General features: G+C 33.4%; 1 protein-coding gene across 1 annotated transcript; it reads left to right on the forward strand.

The window, feature by feature from the left end:
- Positions 1–1,688: 1,688 nt before the first annotated feature.
- LOC111704453 (uncharacterized) lies at positions 1,689–13,553 on the forward strand. The gene is made up of 11 exons (XM_023476686.1): positions 1,689–1,753; positions 2,372–2,458; positions 2,620–2,667; positions 3,711–3,736; positions 4,138–4,180; positions 4,377–4,399; positions 6,155–6,191; positions 6,422–6,453; positions 8,949–9,053; positions 12,353–12,411; positions 13,411–13,553. Coding segments are annotated over exons 1-11 (495 nt in total). The 5' UTR covers positions 1,689–1,751; the 3' UTR covers positions 13,444–13,553.
- The last annotated feature ends 4,846 nt before the right edge of the window (positions 13,554–18,399 follow it).

Here is an 18,399-nt window from a genome sequence, read left to right on the forward strand (position 1 = left end):
CTCTAATATATTCTATTCTCTTTGGTTACAGCACTGTGATGGGGGAGGGGGCTCTCTTCAAACCACGAATTCAGAAAAGAAAACTCATTTTTTGTCCTTCACTCTGCGGTGTAAGATTTAAAAAGTGTGATATCTCTGAGTTCTAGGAAGTGGGAAATTATGAATAATTTGTTTGGAAAGTTAACAATGTAGTATATAGGGTTGTTCATCGTTTTTGAAAACGATCGTTAAAAGATCGTTTTTTGCTTCGTTTTAAAATCGTTTTCAAAAACGATCGTTTTAAAAAACGACCTACTCGTTTTAAACTTTAGAAAACGAATAACAATCGTTTTTAAAAACGATCGTTTTAATGAAAACGATCGTTTTAATGAAAACGATTTGTGTTTTTTATACGATTGTATTTTTTAAAACGATCATTTTTTGAAAAAAAATTTGATTTCAAAAACGATCGTTTTAAAAAACGACCAACTCTTTTAAGCTACAATTTTCTGGGAATTGCTTGCTTAAACATTTCAATGATTTTTTCAGTAGAGAGTTCAGACAGCCTTATAGGGTGTAAAGCTATAAGTGCAAGATCGTTAAGTCTGCTCTCCGTCATAGTACATTTTGTGTAATGAAGTATTCTCTTTAGAAGGCTAAAACTTTTCTCTCCTTAACATAACAATAAATTTAGACAAATCCTTAGTCTTTGTCATTGTCAGGTGATACTTTTTAAACGTAGATTCCTTTTAATTTTGTAATTTACAGGGGGGGGGGCAAGAGGACTACTGCCCCCCTTATTGCGCCACTGTGCCTGGCCTGAGGAAGGGAAATGCAAGCAGATGTAATATTAAAAGAGCCTCCCCCATGGGTGCCCCCCCTCAGCCTCTCAGAGGGGGGCACGAGGTGGGGGGTGCCCCCCTCCTCGTACGCCATTGTGAAAATATTGATACATAAAAAGCTAAATGTGGTTTTTAACTATTCTGGTATAGAACTTTCTCAAGACATGATGATGGTCTAGAATTCTGTAGAGAAGCTCTTGAAAACAGAACTGATAAATCTATACCTACGTCATTTTTGATTGAGCTGCTAAACATTTGTTTGAAAAATAACATATTTGAATTTGGTGGTAAACTGTACAAACAATTGATAGGAACAGCAATGGGAATACATCCAGCCCCTTCCTATGCAAACATTTTTATGGCTAAGCTTGATGATCAAATTGTGAAACTTGCAAATACATACAAAATAACTGATGAGTGCCCCCTGAAGACCTGGAAAAGATTTCTGGATGATTGTTTTGGAATCTGGACAGATNACAGCCCAAATTTTTATTTTGAATAATCTTTTTGTTTGTTTATATTCTTGTGATTTTTACATTTTTTTATTTTTTTTTTATCGATTTTGATGGTTATTATATCGTTAGAACTGACGAGGGTCAACCCAGACCGAAATATATTTTCAATAAATGTGGAACTAACATCTACTTTTTTACTCTACAGAGGTTTGGTCCATCACCATCACTGAATTTTAAACATAATTCATACTTGATCTGACAAAGCTGTTAAGGGTACAATTGTAAACCAGGCATTGCTATCTATTGCCCAGAGGGTCACATGCTATTACGCTTACAGTCCCCTTAAGTTATTATTAAGAAATTGTAATATTAAAATTAATAAATTTTATCCTGAGGTTTCTAATTTCAAGATTATAGTTTCAGTTCGTGCATTGAACCAGATATAGCTTCTTTCATTGGAGTGAATATATTTAAAATGTAAGTAAAATATATCACTGACGAGAGGGGGGGAAGACTGGCGGCCATGAGCCACCTCCGTTATGTCTTCCATGCCACAACCTGTTCAGCTTCCGGCAATTATTACATTTACATACTTTAAATTTTGTGAAATGAAATTGCGATTTTCAAAAATCCAGATGCATTACTCTTGCATGTTGCATGGAAGACCAAACGGTTGTGGCTCATGTCCGCCTGCCTTTCCTTGCTTCACCGACCAGTCCATTGCTGGCCAAAGGAAAGGTCAAACTGGATATTTTGTTGGAAAGGGGTAGGGGAGGGATACTGTCATTTTGCGCCAATTTTTATTGGAAAAGAAATTGAGATTTTGGCACAAGCTCAAACATTTGTAATCTCTTTATTTTCGCAACCTGATGGTGTAAGCTTTTGATATTTCAAACTATGACTTATCTATCAAAATATCAAAGGTCTATGAGTACCACATCCGATTGCAAAGCTATGGGGGACTAAAGCTCTGAGTTTAATTAGTTCAATTAAAATGTCTGCTATGTCCCAACAAGAGCGGAAAATGACGGTTGTCTTAAGAATTCACAAGTTTTCTTTTTTGCAATTTTTTCACCCATTTATTTTAATGATTAGGCTAAAGCATCGTGGTGCTTGTCTGCATCTTGTTCAGATCATCTTGATAAATTTAATAGATGTAGATCCTGCTCACACTGTCATTAGGTTAGTTGGTAATTTCATAGAGAAGAATATTTTCAACCTGATTTTCACATTGCATCTCAAGAAAAATAGTTTGTTTCAAATTAAAAATTCAATATTTTTGTTAAAGTTATTGAACTAATTGATCCTAGCTTATTAAATGTATTTCAATTTATTTTATTAAGTCTATGGTATTTTGATGGATCCTATTATTATCCTCTGGAGAATTCAAGGTATAAAATACAGTTTCCATCGAAAGAAAACTTTCTTGAAAACAAGCGAAATTTTTTTTCTCGAATTTTTCAAATTTTTGTGCGAAATTTTTGCGTTTTTCGTGAAAATGATTTTTGCGAAAATTAGCGAAAACGATGCGGGATTTCGCGAAAAAAAACGGAGTTTTTATCAATAAAATGAAGAAAACTGCTTCCTCATGCATTAATATGTGTGGGTCTCCAATGCAAATTTAAGGGTCTCCAATGCAAATGCAAGGGTCTCCAATGCAAATGTTATGGTCTCCAATGCAAATGTAAGGGTCTCTAATGCAAATGTAAGGGTCTTTAATGCAAATGTAAGGGTCTGCAATGCAAATGTAAGGGTCTCTAATGCAAATGAAAGGGTCTCCAATGAAAATGTAAGGGTCTCCAATGCAAATGCAAGGGTCTCCAATGAAAATGTAAGGGTCTCCAATGCAAATGTAAGGGTCTTCAATGCAAATGTAAGGGTCTCCAATGCAAATGTAAGGGTCTCTAATGAAAATATAAGGGTCTCCAATGCAAATCTAAGGGTCTCCAATGCAATTGTAAGGGTCTCCAATACAAATGTAAGGGTATCCAATGCAAATGTAAGGGTATCCAATGCAAATGTAAGGGTCTCCAATGCAAATGTAAGGGTAACCAATGCAAATGTTAGGGTGTCCAATGCAAATGTAGGGTCTCCAATGAAAATGTAAGGGTCTCCAATGCAAATGTAAGGGTCTCCAATGCAAATGTATGGGTCTCCAATGCAAATATAAGGGTCTCCAATGCAAATGTAAGGGTCTCCAATACAATGTAAGGGTATCCAATGCAAATGTAAGGGTATCTAATGCAAATGTAAGGGTCTCCAATGCAAATGTAAGGGTATCCAATGCAAATGTAAGGGTCTCCAATGGAAATGTAAGGGTCTAATATCTTCCTATAAGTACTCCTATGAATCAATTTATTTGTGGAAGGAATACATCATTAGTAAAACTTCAAATTATAAACTTAAATAGTTTTTATTTCTAAAAATTGTTTAGAAATGAGGAATCCCAGAAAGTTACAGGTATTTAATCAAATGATTTTTTCTTTTCATTGTGGTTTTAGAAATTTTAAGAGCTTCACATATTCAACTTGTTTTCTTCTTTTTTCACACTCTGTTTCAAATGATGAATGAAAGTAGCTAGTAGCTAGTAGCTAGTTTGTTGGGCATTCGATTCCCTTCGTATTTTAAGATTTTTTAAGTTTTCGGACTTTAAAAGAGTTTTCGCAAAATGACGTTTTATAAATTTTCAAACTGGTTTTTTTCTAAACATGTAAAATTTTATCTCATGGAGCCACACAAATTTAATTTTTATTTAAAAACAAGTAAATCTTTTATTTCTTCCAAGTGAAAACGAAACCAAAAATGTTAACAAAAATAAATGGTTTAAGCGCATAACCAAAATTTAAATAATCTAACTGTAGGTCCGTTTCAATTCCAACCCAATGGCGGCCTGTCACCCTTCAAGTAAGTCTTTTTTTTTAGTATTTTTGCAATGCTGTTATTTTTTGTTTGTTTATAAATCCTTTCGTATAAACTCAATATCAAAGATGTGTTTTGTAAATATATTCAAATCAATCTTACAAACTAAATCAATTAAGTTATTTTGATTAATCTAATTGGTTGACATTTTAAATGATAAAAGCATTGTTTTTTTTTCTAGGCAGACAAATGGCGGGAAAAGAGGTAAACAAATTTTTTATTAAACTATACACTATGCAGGGTGTCCCATAAAACGTAAATATCGTTTTTGATCTTAGAAAGAAATTGAACTTTCAATTTTCATTTTTTCCTAGAATAGATATTTAAGATAAATGTTAATTACAATTAAAAACTGACTGAAAACGTGTAATTTCAAGGCCCTATTGTCTGATTAAGTATGAATTATATATAGCTTTGAAAACTTAAGTGTCTAGTACATTTCAACTCTAGGAAAACATACAGAAATTATCACAATGTAACCCTAGAAAAACGACAATATCTTCCACATTATTGATCAGAAAAAGGTTTTAAGAGAGTCATTCTGAATATGGCATTGACATCTTTGTCCAAAAAGGAAGGCCAACCACAACAATTTCTCGTCCGAGCCACATTCTCCTCATTTTCTCGTCCGAGCCACCTCGGAATCCTCGTCCTTCGATTATTTTTTGTTTAAAGTTTCCAATTCTTGAAGATAAAACTATTTTTTAAAAATCTGGCCTTGTTAGAGCATAAAATATTGCAATGATTATATCATGTTGGAATCTTCAAACCCATGAGAATGATGTCAAACTTTATTTAGGTAAAACTTAAATCTCTTCTGTCTCCGTAATGGCTGACCATTGCGATATTAAATAAATAACAAAATATTCGGTATACCTATGCCTATCATTTTCCACACGGAACCACCCGAAAAAATTCTATGGTTTTCACTATATTTAACACAAAAGATTAAAGTTTTATAAACTCGGAATTATTTGCGGCATTTTTTTTTGATTTACAAAAATTTCACATTTCATTTATGCCCTATCGTGTTCTGATTCTTTAAAAAAAGTTTCTGTGAAGATTAGACGCTTAAGAAAATTAATATTGAAAGGACGAGGATTTCGAGGTGGCTCGGACTAGAAAATGAGGAGAATGTGGCTCAGACGAAAAATTGTTGTGGTTGGCCTTCCTCCCCTCGTCCCAATAAACATGGGAATTAAGAGACAACTGGAAAATCGTCCTTGACGTCTGTTAGTGGATAAATGATTAACAAAAAGTAATTAAACAAAGATTTGACGTCATATGAGCTTTATAAAATATATGTAGTCTTCCTTCTTTGTGTCTTCAAGTTGATGGAGATATAAAATAGTGTTTTCTAAATATCTCCGTCAATTTTAAAGGTGTAAAAATTGTAAACCACGTTTATTTGGGAGTGGGACTCTCTGGACACGGACAGCTGTGGTACATCTGAATCTCCGAGCTGGGTCAACCTTTCCGGTCCCAGTTTGTACTGTACCTAGCTTTATGGACAGGACAAGCCGGTGCAACTAGGTTGATGCAGTCAGAATTTATTCTTTCTATAGGTTCAATTTACTTTTACTAAAGGGGCAGAGGTGTGTGTGATAATTATTTAAGATAAAAGAATGTCAGTCTTTCACTTGTCTCTTCAATTGTCACTTTTGCAGATGATTCTTAATTTTGAATACATACATTTTTTAATACAAAATATTACAAAAATGAATGAATACAGATCTAAATTAACTATTTATAACACTATTATTTTGGTTTGCAGTGTTATAAAGTTTTTGGACAGACAATTTCTCTTTGTTGATAAGGTTCAAGCCTTTTAAGATTTTATTTTGTCCCAAGCTTTAGCTATAATGGACAATTATATACAAGGCTATTTCTAGATAAGGAAAGCAGAACTAAAAATGTTAAGTTCAATAAAGTTTTATAAAAGTATTTTATATTTTATAGTTTATTTGCCCAGATCTCAACCTGTGGATCCTCCAAAGTAAGCTATTTTATATTTTATAGTTAATTTGCCCAGATCTCAACCTGTGGATCCTCCAAAGTAAGCTATTTTTTGTCTCCACAGTTTTTTAATATTTTAAAGTCACAAAATGTTGTGATCATATTTTTTTAATATATATTTGTAAAGGGAAGTCTTAATATATAACTGATATATGAAGGTCTTTATAATTATCTATTTTGAATGATTTTTGAGGGTTTTCTATTTTGCAGTTTTAATCAATCAACACTAGTAGGAGTGGCTGGTAAGTAAACTAAATTATAAATATTTAATTTTACATAAGTATTTATAACTACAGTGATAACCAGATAACTCTGAAATAGGAAGACGACTTTATGACAATACTTAATGGTATTTGATGTTGTTATAACTTGAGTCTAAACAGTCGCGTAGTGGGGGGGGGCGGTACCCCTGTGCCCCCTAGGCCCCGCCTAGAGCCAGAGGCAGGCTCTAATTTATTAAACAGTAAATTTACATTTATATTGAGATTTTTTACTTTTCTTATCAATCGACAATGTCACAATTTGTCCATTTTATGATTATTTCTCAAATTCTTTCTTATTTACAATATTTTTTTTTCGCGTGGTTTCATTTAAAATGATTGGTCATTATGGTCAGATGACTAATGGTCAGCCTTCAGGTAGATTAATATAGATTTTAAACTTAATTGTTTCTTAATACTGGTTTTTAGGGGGGTGCACATCAACCGTAAGGGGTGGTGCTCAAAAAAATTCCCCCCCCTAGGCTAAACCTCCACTATGGCCTGAGTATAAAAGTCATCTTCTATTCCAGAGTTTTCTGTTTCTCACTGTGTGTAGTATTCTTTAAAAGAACTATTGCTTTAAGACTCTTAATTTTCATTTCATCCTTTCTGTCAAGATCTCAGATTAGATATAAACAGACTGAATGCTAACCAGCTTTCACAGTCTGGGCTAAGTAGACCTATTGTCGTACTGGCATGCCATGTTATATTCTTACACAAGGTTTTAGACTGCTATCTTACCCCCACTTGTTGTATATAAATTAATACCCATTCAGGGCCCAGGGTGTAGTAAATGCCCTACTCCATAAGGGTTCCTCAAACCCGTATCTATCCAGGTACAACTCTTTAAAGACTTTAAATGTCAAACTCTGGACACGATCCCAACTGTGCTATCAATGCCAAACCACTGGGCACGATCTCAGAGACTATCATTGCCAAACATGGGGTACAATCTTAACTATTCTATCAATGCCAAACCACTGGACACTATCCCAACTATGCTATCAATGCCAAACACTGTGTAGGATCTTAACTATTCTATCAATGCCAAACCACTGGGCACAATCTCAGAGACTATCGATGCCAAACACTGTGTAGGATCTCAACTATTCTATCAATGCCAAAGCATGATCTTATAAACTTGTATGCTAAATGAGGAACGATTACTTCTCTACCATAATCAAAACAAAGTATATTCCAAGTAATGTGTATTTAGATATTTATATTATAGATTAAGTTTAATATATGTATTTACAAGATTAGCAAAGATATATACAACGTAGTTAAGCTGATCACAATATGGGTTTAACAGAGATATATATATATATATATACATGTAATAAATACAGTTTGAACACAACTAGACAAATTGACATTCATAACTGACAAGATCGTTCCCAGAGTTTTAGTATTGATAGATTACAAGCTGGTGTCGATGTTGACATTAATAGCTGATGAGCTGCCGTCTGAATTGACATTTATAGCAAAATGTGATTGAGTTGTACCTGGATTGGTGCAGTTTTGGACAAAGTCTTAAGAGTACGGCATTTACCACATATGTATCGTGGTTAGGTTAATCGCAATATAAATTTGCATATTTACTGATAAACGCATTTAGGTTTATGGACAATGTACAACAGACATTTCAATTTTACAACTTTTATACTTTAAGATAAAACATAAAATTGATGAATTTAGTCTACTTTGATGGTTTTGTATTTCATATACAAAGGATCTTAAACATTAAACATCACTGAATATAGACATCTACTTATTGGTCGTGTACTCCTGTTGTATGCAATGGAAATATCGCAATTCTAGTCTTTAATATATCTCTGTACTCTCTTATCTCTGGGTCCAAATATTGTACTCTAGAATTTACACCAAATGATGTAATGCACAATGAACTCAGTTTCGGTGGATGTAAGAATGTAGAATGGTTGCTTGTAAACTAATTCACTACTGAAACTCAAGGCAGAAACTGGACTGAAACCAAAACATGAAATTGAACTCAAAATTCAACTCCCCTCTATCTACCCTGCCCCCTTTCCCTCCCACCGCCATCATCCTCATATCGAAATTGTAGAATTTTGTTTCGGTCCTTACTTTCTCTTGACTGAAAAAAGGTGTTGCATTTTTCTCCTACTTTTGAAACTTACTGTCAGTGCAGTTCAAAAGTAAATTTGTTGTGAGAAGATGAGAGTTTTTTTTTTGTATCTGTAACAAATATAACAAAGATAATTTTCTTTAAATGTCCACTGTCCAGTTGGAAATGGGAAAGATAAAATTTCCATAAAACATTAATTCTGAAATTCTAATAAAATGTTTGTAATGTTTACAGTAATTCGATTATGGGACTTAACAGGATTGTTCTGAGACTGTTGATAGGTGTTTCTTTTTTCCTACTAAAAAATGTTCCTCATGTTATGTTTAGCTTCTGTTTTGGTTCATTTAACTAATGCAATGTTTTTTATTAGGACCTTTCGAGCCAACCAAAAATGGAGGGATGGCTCCTGTATTGCAAAAAGAATCAGAAAAGGTTCAGACAAGAATGGGTACCATTTCGGTAGAAAACCCAAAAGGTTAGTAGCTCCACACTGTAAACTAGCTCAATTAATCCCTTTAATAGTATTAAAGAGAAATTGATATTAAATTAATTCTCAGCTGAGATCTGGAAACAAACAGAATGTCATTTTATTCAATAAACTGGTCGGGAGCACTGAAAGCTAGCCAAGGTAGCATGCTTTCTAGTTTCGTCATGAAGGAGTGAAGAGCTCACTAGATTATTGTGGTTCCCATTGATATCACATTTTTGGATAGAAAATTTTCTCTGAAGGTTTAAGTCGCTTATATCATATATTGTCCCCAGCTTTAGGGAAGGACAAAATAGGAGTTCTTCTATTTTTACCTCAGTGATTTAAAATTTTTTTGAGATTCTATCAAATCAATACTTTTAAAAAAATATTTTTTGTTTTTGATAGGTTGTGGGGACTGAATCAAGATAATAACGTGAAAATTAAAATTGTAAATTTAAAGAACTAGAGTGCGTAAAAAAGTCATCAAAGTGTAAATGTGATTCCAACTGACCCTTTATGCTGTAATACTTATACTACTTATAGCTACTTTAGACTAAACTCCTCCTCCCTTTCTCTGAGTCATGGTAGAATATATAATCTGGAGATTGAAGTAGTGCACCCGGATCCTTCGAACAGTATAGATGTAGAGGTCACTCCGTTTGTACAACAAAGACTCTGAGGGACATACTATACATATATATAGATAGATGGATATACTACATGCTTGTCGGAGAACAAAGGAGGACACCAGACTCCTCCCCCATCATTATGCGTGAATAGGCATGCTCCACCTACAGACCAGAACTAATCAGATCCTGCTCTATGATTCTTTACAAGGGCCCAATCTTGCTTGTGATCTAGAGCAGCTAGACTATACTCCAGGAGAAGAAGAGATCATGAGGATATACAAGGATGGAGTATACTGACCGTCTGATATGATTGAGAGACCTGAAGGTTTCTAGATAAGGAGATTCTGTGTTGGACCAGAGAGACCTGTTGTAGGTTCAGCAGAAGAGGAACTTAATGCACACAAGAGACACTGTTTTTGGTCAAGCAGCTATTTACAGGCCTGTTGTAAGTTCAACAAAAGATGATCCTGATGCAGGAGATGCTTTTCTTGGTTGAGCAGCTCTTTAATTCACAGACCTGTTGTAAGTTCAACAGAAGATGATTCCGAAGCAGGAGATGCTGCTCTTGGTTGAGCAGCTCTTCACAGACCCTGTTGACAGAAGATGATCCTAATGTAGGATAACGGTAGAAGCAGCAAATGAACCAGCAGTGAATGTACAAGCTGTTGTTGAGAGATTGCAAGCTTGGTTGAAGGATGATATATCCTCTTCTGAAGACTCTAATCACAGAACTCCCAGTCCAGATATAGAACTATGAGAGTTATTCAAGTTAGAGGAAGCTGCTTAGATAGATCCTGAACCAGAGCAGCTGAACATAAGTCCTGATGTAGAAGATTAATCTGAAGAGGTAGACACCAAACATCCTCCTACGCTCAACCTCAAGATAAAGGATGACAGAGAACAAATGTGAATTGCTTATCAGAGTTACCTAAATAATTGAAGGAGAATTGCTGCTATTGAGGGTCAGTTCAGAGCATATAACAATCTGGATCTCCTCCTTCCTCATGATGTCTTTGAACTACATCCTGGTCCAGCACAAACACAAGCTGAGCTAGATATGCTCATAACCATCATAGCCCGGCAAAGAACCCATATACTTTTCCTAGCTGTACATGGGTTCCAAATATTATGAAGGCCTGATTAAATCAAAACTAACTTTGTACAGCTGTATCCTAACAATAAAAATCTAAACGATGACATGACTCTAATCATTAGTAATCCTAAAAGATATTCAGAGAGAGATTATAAAGGGATTTATAAGGATTACTGGGATCTAAGGTGAAATGTTTACATATACCATACCCATGGGAGTAAATTGTGGATCCCTTGGATTAATACTTGGATCGAAGAAATCAGTCCTAGTAAGATGTCAAGACAAAACAATTAGGAGTATATTTTGAAACGTTATAAATACTTCAATGCAAAGATGACAATGCCGATTCACAACACTGCCTTTAGGTATTTTGTTCCACTAATTACTTTCCATGACTGTATTTGTTCTTAATCAGCAGTTTTTGTAAAGAAATATTTTAAGATGACAAAGAAACTTACCATCATATTTTAAATTGGAACCCTTTCATACAAAAATTATATTTAATTCATTCTCAAAATTATCATTAATTTTCAATCTTTTTTTTAAAATTTTCTCACTTAATGATCGTTCAGTAAAGTCATTCATTCAATAAAATTGTTATTTCCACTAAAAAATGATAGCTTTTAAAAACTTGGTTCTAAAAAAATGCTCGTTCAGCTTTTGGATGGCATTATATGATGAAAAGGTAGACAAATATAAAGTTTAAATGTACAACAAATAACTAGAATAACCAGAAAAAACATGCCCCATTGCTTGGTTTTGAATTTACTTCTTTGATTCTCTGCGTCTGAACCTTTATGAAACATTCAACCCTCCACATTTTTTACAACAAGGCCTTTGCAACAAAGCCTTTTCAGACTGTATTCAAACCCTACTTCTGCGCAAGTTAAGGCGGTCCTGTACATAGTGTTTACTATATAAACAATGGAACATGCATAATTCTTTACTCTGTAATTATCTACATGAAATAAATCTGCATAAGTACGTAAGTTGATTTCATTTTCATAGAGTCATTTAAAAATTGAAAAGAATATTAGAGAAGAGGCTTCTTTTTGGGAATAGATCAATAGCAATTTATGCTTTTATAAGTATTGTTAGAAATTGAATAGATAGTTGTCAGGTATAAATTGTAAAATTGTTCTTGAGAGTGAATTTTGATCAAATATTGCCCAGAGATTGAAAGTTGAATATTTTCTAAGATTGTTTAGATTCATATTTTTTTCTAAATCTTGCAGAAAATTCATTCATTCAGTAAAAACTGAATAAAATGTCAAATTCATTTTTTGATTATTTTTTTGTTTGTTTAAAAAAACGATTGTTAAAGTAAAATGTTGTTCTTTCCCAAAAATTTTGTTCTTTTACAAAAACGATGCACATCTCTACTTATAGAAAAAGTATTCAGAAACATTTATGACCATGTCACAAGAATTTCTCAATTTTCTCAAAAATTAGTTTTTAAAACTTGTCTCAAAAATTTATTTTCCAAAAAATCTCTGTTTGTGACAAATTATTTATAATAAATATATAGATAATTAAAAAATGTTTAAAAATTTTTTTTCCTTAATTACTATGTTTATTATTAGGACCTTTTGAACAAAGCAAGAATGGAGTGGTGGCTCCTGTGTTGCCAAATCAATCAAACGTAAGTATAAAGGGATTTCTACATAATTCAAATTGAATCTTAATTTATGTAATATTTGATTCACAACATTATTTTATTTCTGAAAATTGATGATGGTTTATTGAGGTCCCTTAAACTTTGAATAAGGGTTAGGCTTTCCAGTCGTAATTTCGTTACGTGTAATTATGTGTAATTTTGCATAACACTTTCTTTCACTCACGCAGGAGCATTACCCGTAATTACGCATTTATTATGTTTACGAAAGAAAGTCTAGTTTCGCGTAATTAATGCGTAATTACGTGAAATTATGTAATACAAAACAATTCCGTAATAAATAAAGTGCATATTAATTCTCAGAAATAATTATAACGGGAAAGTATGTGTAAGGATATGCCCACTACAACCATGTCAAACATATTTTGGCGATTTTATTGACATTATTGTCAAACAAGGAAGGTAAACATGATAAAGTAGGTTGAAATATTAGCAAGTCGTTGAAAATTGAAAATTTAAAGATTATGTATTTTTTTGATAAAAATAAATTGCTGGCCCTTTGTTAAAATTTTTAGTTGTCGAACGTGAAAATTACATCAACATAGTATTTGCTGAAATTTCTGATTCAACTTGCGTGACATTATTTTCCTTGTAAGTTAGTTGTTTTATTTAAATTAAAAGTTAAAACTTTCAAAGATGTAATTATTGCAAAATTTCGCAAAATTACTTTGTAGAAATTACGGTGTAATTTCGGGAAATTGAAGTTTCGCTAATTATGCCTAATTAATACAAAATTTCGAAAAATTACCTTGTAGAAATTATGCCGTAATTACGCGTAATTATAGTTTCGCCTATTACGCGTAATCATTATAAAATTTTGCAAAATTACGTTGTAGAAATTACACGAAATGAAAATTATTATGCGTAACTGCATGTTATTACACGAAAGAGAATAATCTATTACGTTGGAAACCTTAATAAGGGTTTGAATTTTTAAAGTTTAAATTTAATTTTAAAACATTTCAGACACCGCAGCAAAGTGTCCATGGTGGTCCATGATGTACTGGTCCGTGGTGCAGTGGGGAGGTTGACAGTAAGAATAGATACGAAGAGGGGTATAATTATTTGAAATAAACTTGCACATAAGAATAAATTAGAAAATTCCTTTATTTATTTCTCTCTTAATGATTACTGTTTTTGAACATAAGCTAATATTGTGTCATGTTCTAAAGAATTTTATATATAAAAGGGCAAATCCAGTTCAATTGTCTTAAACTATGTAATTGTTTTGCAAAATGAAACCTGAAAATAACCTTAACAGATTAATGTTATATTACACTATTATTATAAATATAAGTTTTTGTTACTGTTATGTGTGGTAATTTCTTGACACTCACTAATAAATTCAGATAGATCAATTACCTAGCCATAACCTGAGACAGTTTTATACGTCTTGGATTTGCACTCAAGTCGGGAAATCAGATGTCTTCAAGACTCCTATTTTAAACTTATTTTAATCGTCTTCATAAGACTAAAAGACGCTGTTCAAGACAGTGCTCAGAAATAGTGGAGTCAAATTACTAATGGGAAACTCACTGCAGGGGTCTGTTGCAGTTTGCCCGTATTTCTCTCTGTCTGTTCCTTGCAGCGCGAGCAGGGGAAGGCAGTCGGCCATGAGCTACCACTATTTCCCCTTCCTTACCACATATTAGCTTTTTTCTCTTCCCGCAGCAATGAGCCACCACTATTTCCCCTTCCGTACCACCACTTTTGGCTCTTCCAGGCAAAACTATTATTTAAATGGTATATTTAGGGCCTTTAAAGTGTGATTTTAAAAAGTCCAGTGGCGTCACGCAAAAAAGGACAACTCAAACCATTTTTTCAATTCAATTCAATTCTTGAAATATCACAAAGTTGGTTAATGAGTGATTTTAAGATGCATTTAGTCAGTAAGTGAATAATCATTAGACTTTGTGATATTTCAAGATGCAATATTCAGTAAAATTTTCAAAAACAGTTTAAGATTTCAACACACAAAATATTAATCTTAAATAGAATTGAAAAAAATGGTTTGAGTTTTGCTTTTTTCTGTGAAGCAGCTGGATTTTTAAAAATCACACTTTAACCCTATTCCCGCTGGGGGGGGGTCAATTTGACCCCCCCTGTAGTTTTTTTTACATAACTCAAAAAGTATTGGTCTGAGGCTGTTGAAATTTTCTGACTTTTCTTACATACCCAAAGCCCTCCCTTTAGGTCTAAAACCGGGCTTTTATACTAACTGCCTGAGTCCTCAGGCACACTGCCTGAATGACTGCTTTTTCCAGTGGTACGGAAGGGGAAATAGTGGTGGCTCATGGCTGCCGGAAGAGAAAAAAGCTAATATGTGGCAGGACAGGGGAAATAGTAGTGGCTCATGGCCGCCTGCCTTCCCCCACTCGCAGCACCACATGTTTTTTGCCAGTGCAGCTGTTTTCAAGCTGTTCTCCACACCCCCCTCCCTACACCCTTCTTAATCCCCATCTTAATACTCAACTCATAGGAAATCTGAGGACATCTTCAAAAAATTTTATAGGATGTCTTAATATAGGCTCTGCAATTCATAACATAGGGTTCCCCCCCCACCAAAAAAAAATCTCTTCACATGACGTCTTGAGAACGTTTTAAAAAGCATATTTAGGACGTCTTGAGACGTCCTGACTGGTTCTTCACAAGATGCTGTCAAGTGGGGGCTTACACAGGGTTTACCCCAAAATAAAATAAAAACTTTTTAGGATGGTAAAACGTGCCCCTTCCTAAAAATATTTTTTTTTGGAAACTTGTGTTCACCCTGACGCGACAGTGTCTTGTGAAGAACCAGTCAGGATTGTCCTAAATATGGTTCTATGTCTGAACTTCATAATTTTCAAAATATTTTTTTCAAATTTTCAATTTTATTCAAAAATGTTCCCTGAGGAACAGAAATATTCTTTTTTTTCATACAATGCATAGTTTTAGAAAAAAGGACAGTGGTCAATATCGACCACTTTGTCAACACGGGATCTTAAAATGACCAATATCAACTGCTCCAGAACATAGCAAAGTTTAAAATTTTCTATTAAAAGTAAATATATCTATAGTTAAACATTGAAAACAGCTTGTATGCAGCTTAAATATCTTGACACAAAATGAGGGGGGGGCAATTACCCTCTTCTGAAGACTCTAATCACAGAACTCCCAGTCCAGATATAGAACTATGAGAGTTATTCAAGTTAGAGGAAGCTGCTTAGATAGATCCTGAACCAGAGCAGCTGAACATAAGTCCTGATGTAGAAGATTAATCTGAAGAGGTAGACACCAAACATCCTCCTACGCTCAACCTCAAGATAAAGGATGACAGAGAACAAATGTGAATTGCTTATCAGAGTTACCTAAATAATTGAAGGAGAATTGCTGCTATTGAGGGTCAGTTCAGAGCATATAACAATCTGGATCTCCTCCTTCCTCATGATGTCTTTGAACTACATCCTGGTCCAGCACAAACACAAGCTGAGCTAGATATGCTCATAACCATCATAGCCCGGCAAAGAACCCATATACTTTTCCTAGCTGTACATGGGTTCCAAATATTATGAAGGCCTGATTAAATCAAAACTAACTTTGTACAGCTGTATCCTAACAATAAAAATCTAAACGATGACATGACTCTAATCATTAGTAATCCTAAAAGATATTCAGAGAGAGATTATAAAGGGATTTATAAGGATTACTGGGATCTAAGGTGAAATGTTTACATATACCATACCCATGGGAGTAAATTGTGGATCCCTTGGATTAATACTTGGATCGAAGAAATCAGTCCTAGTAAGATGTCAAGACAAAACAATTAGGAGTATATTTTGAAACGTTATAAATACTTCAATGCAAAGATGACAATGCCGATTCACAACACTGCCTTTAGGTATTTTGTTCCACTAATTACTTTCCATGACTGTATTTGTTCTTAATCAGCAGTTTTTGTAAAGAAATATTTTAAGATGACAAAGAAACTTACCATCATATTTTAAATTGGAACCCTTTCATACAAAAATTATATTTAATTCATTCTCAAAATTATCATTAATTTTCAATCTTTTTTTTAAAATTTTCTCACTTAATGATCGTTCAGTAAAGTCATTCATTCAATAAAATTGTTATTTCCACTAAAAAATGATAGCTTTTAAAAACTTNCCCCAGTAAAGCCCAGTACTTTGCAGTACATTGTAGTACCCTGTACCCTAAAGCACTCTGTATTCCCTGTTACAATAAGTTTCCATTAAAAGATTTTCGAATTACAAATTGGTGTTTTTGCCATTCCTCCCTCCAATTAATCATCAGCTGTTTAGTTTTGAATCATCAACAGAATGTCTTTTATACTGTTTTACACAAATGAAAATAATGCAAAACTGGAGTTAAGTGCAACCCAGAAAAGCTTCTTTAAGTTCCAAATATTTTTGTTCAAAATAAAAATTCTGTTTGGTTTGGCAACTTTTTTTTGCAGAATCTTTCTTACTTTCTGAAAGGTTTTACATCGGTATGTTTGAGGATATCTACTCGATATAAAGCAATATTTATTAATACTTATTTTGACTCAAACTCTTACTAAATGAATATAGAAAAAATATGCCGGTTTAAGAAAGTTTTAGATATATATTTGCAATCATCCAGAACAAAAAGTTTTTTCAAAAATTAAACTTAAAAAGTTTTATAGAAGTTTTTAAAACTAAGCAAAAAAAATCATTTCTGACACCCCTAGGCTTTGTACGCCAAAATAATTCACCAAATCCATACTGCAGTCCTTCAATTATCATACAGGGAAATTTTCATCTTTCTAAACATCCCAACGAATGATTTGACAGGTTCTTTAGAAAATTCCGAGTTTAGTAAATTATGCAAATTGTCTGAAATATTAGAGTTACATGCAAATATAAACTTCCTTAGTTTAAACAATGCATGTCGTCAGAAACATTCATAAACATATTTTAATTTTAAGCTATATCTGGCATACCGGCTGGACCAAATTGGCTGACATTTTTTTTAGGGGACTCATGGGTATCTCGGGGGTAAGATTGGCTAAATAATCGATCTTTTCAAGATGGAATTTTTTTTCAACATTTTTTTCAAATTTTAAAAAATTCCACGGGCAAAGCCAGGCACTTCAGCTAGTGTTCAATATGAAAGGTATGTAGAATATGGTTCTCAGGAACTGTTAGATAAATAATGTTAGTAAAACCAGCCCAGACTTCGTATCCATAGAGAATAGAATATATAGAGAGGAATTAAAAGAATCTCTCGGTATGAATTTTTTCAGTCCCTTTCAGCCTGAAAGGGAGTTCAAAGTGTACAAATCATGTAAATGTTCACAAATTATATGCAGTAGAGTACATTAATACAGTATGTTCCCTAGACTATCCATTTCAATTTCGAATTTTTTTAAACTGTTAAATAAACTTCATAATGAATTAGGTGAATAAAAACATCTTTTGATTTATAGTTATAACGGAGTCTATGTGAAATGATCATTGGTCATTATGAAACCAGCCTATTTCATAATTTGGTTTTCTTTTAACAATAATTTTAGATTTTCAATAAAATGATATTCCAGGGCCCAACAGGTTATATAGAATAAATATGTGAAGTACACCCGCAGTATGGAAACAGTACAACAAAATGGCCGTTTTACACTTTTTTCCAGTAAACTCCTCTCTATATATTCTATTCTCTATGTTCGTATCCTGTCCAGATTTACTGCTTTTGTTTACAATCTTTATTATTGTTCTGCTAAAACTAGTTCCTAGAAGCCCAAATATACGTCACTGTCAAATGTTTTCACAAACCCTATCCCTCCCCCTCCGCCTAACTTTAGTTTATATATTTCCCAATATTAAAGGGACTGTAAGCGTAAGTTTAAGGGACCCTTAATATTCAAAGATTGCAATGTCCGATTTACAACAGTACTCTTAAAACCTAATAATCGGATCAAACATTTGAAAGATTTCG

The sequence above is a fragment of the Eurytemora carolleeae genome, unplaced genomic scaffold (genome assembly GCF_000591075.1).
Source record: "Eurytemora carolleeae unplaced genomic scaffold, Eaff_2.0 scaffold389, whole genome shotgun sequence".
NCBI lineage: Eukaryota > Metazoa > Arthropoda > Copepoda > Calanoida > Temoridae > Eurytemora > Eurytemora carolleeae.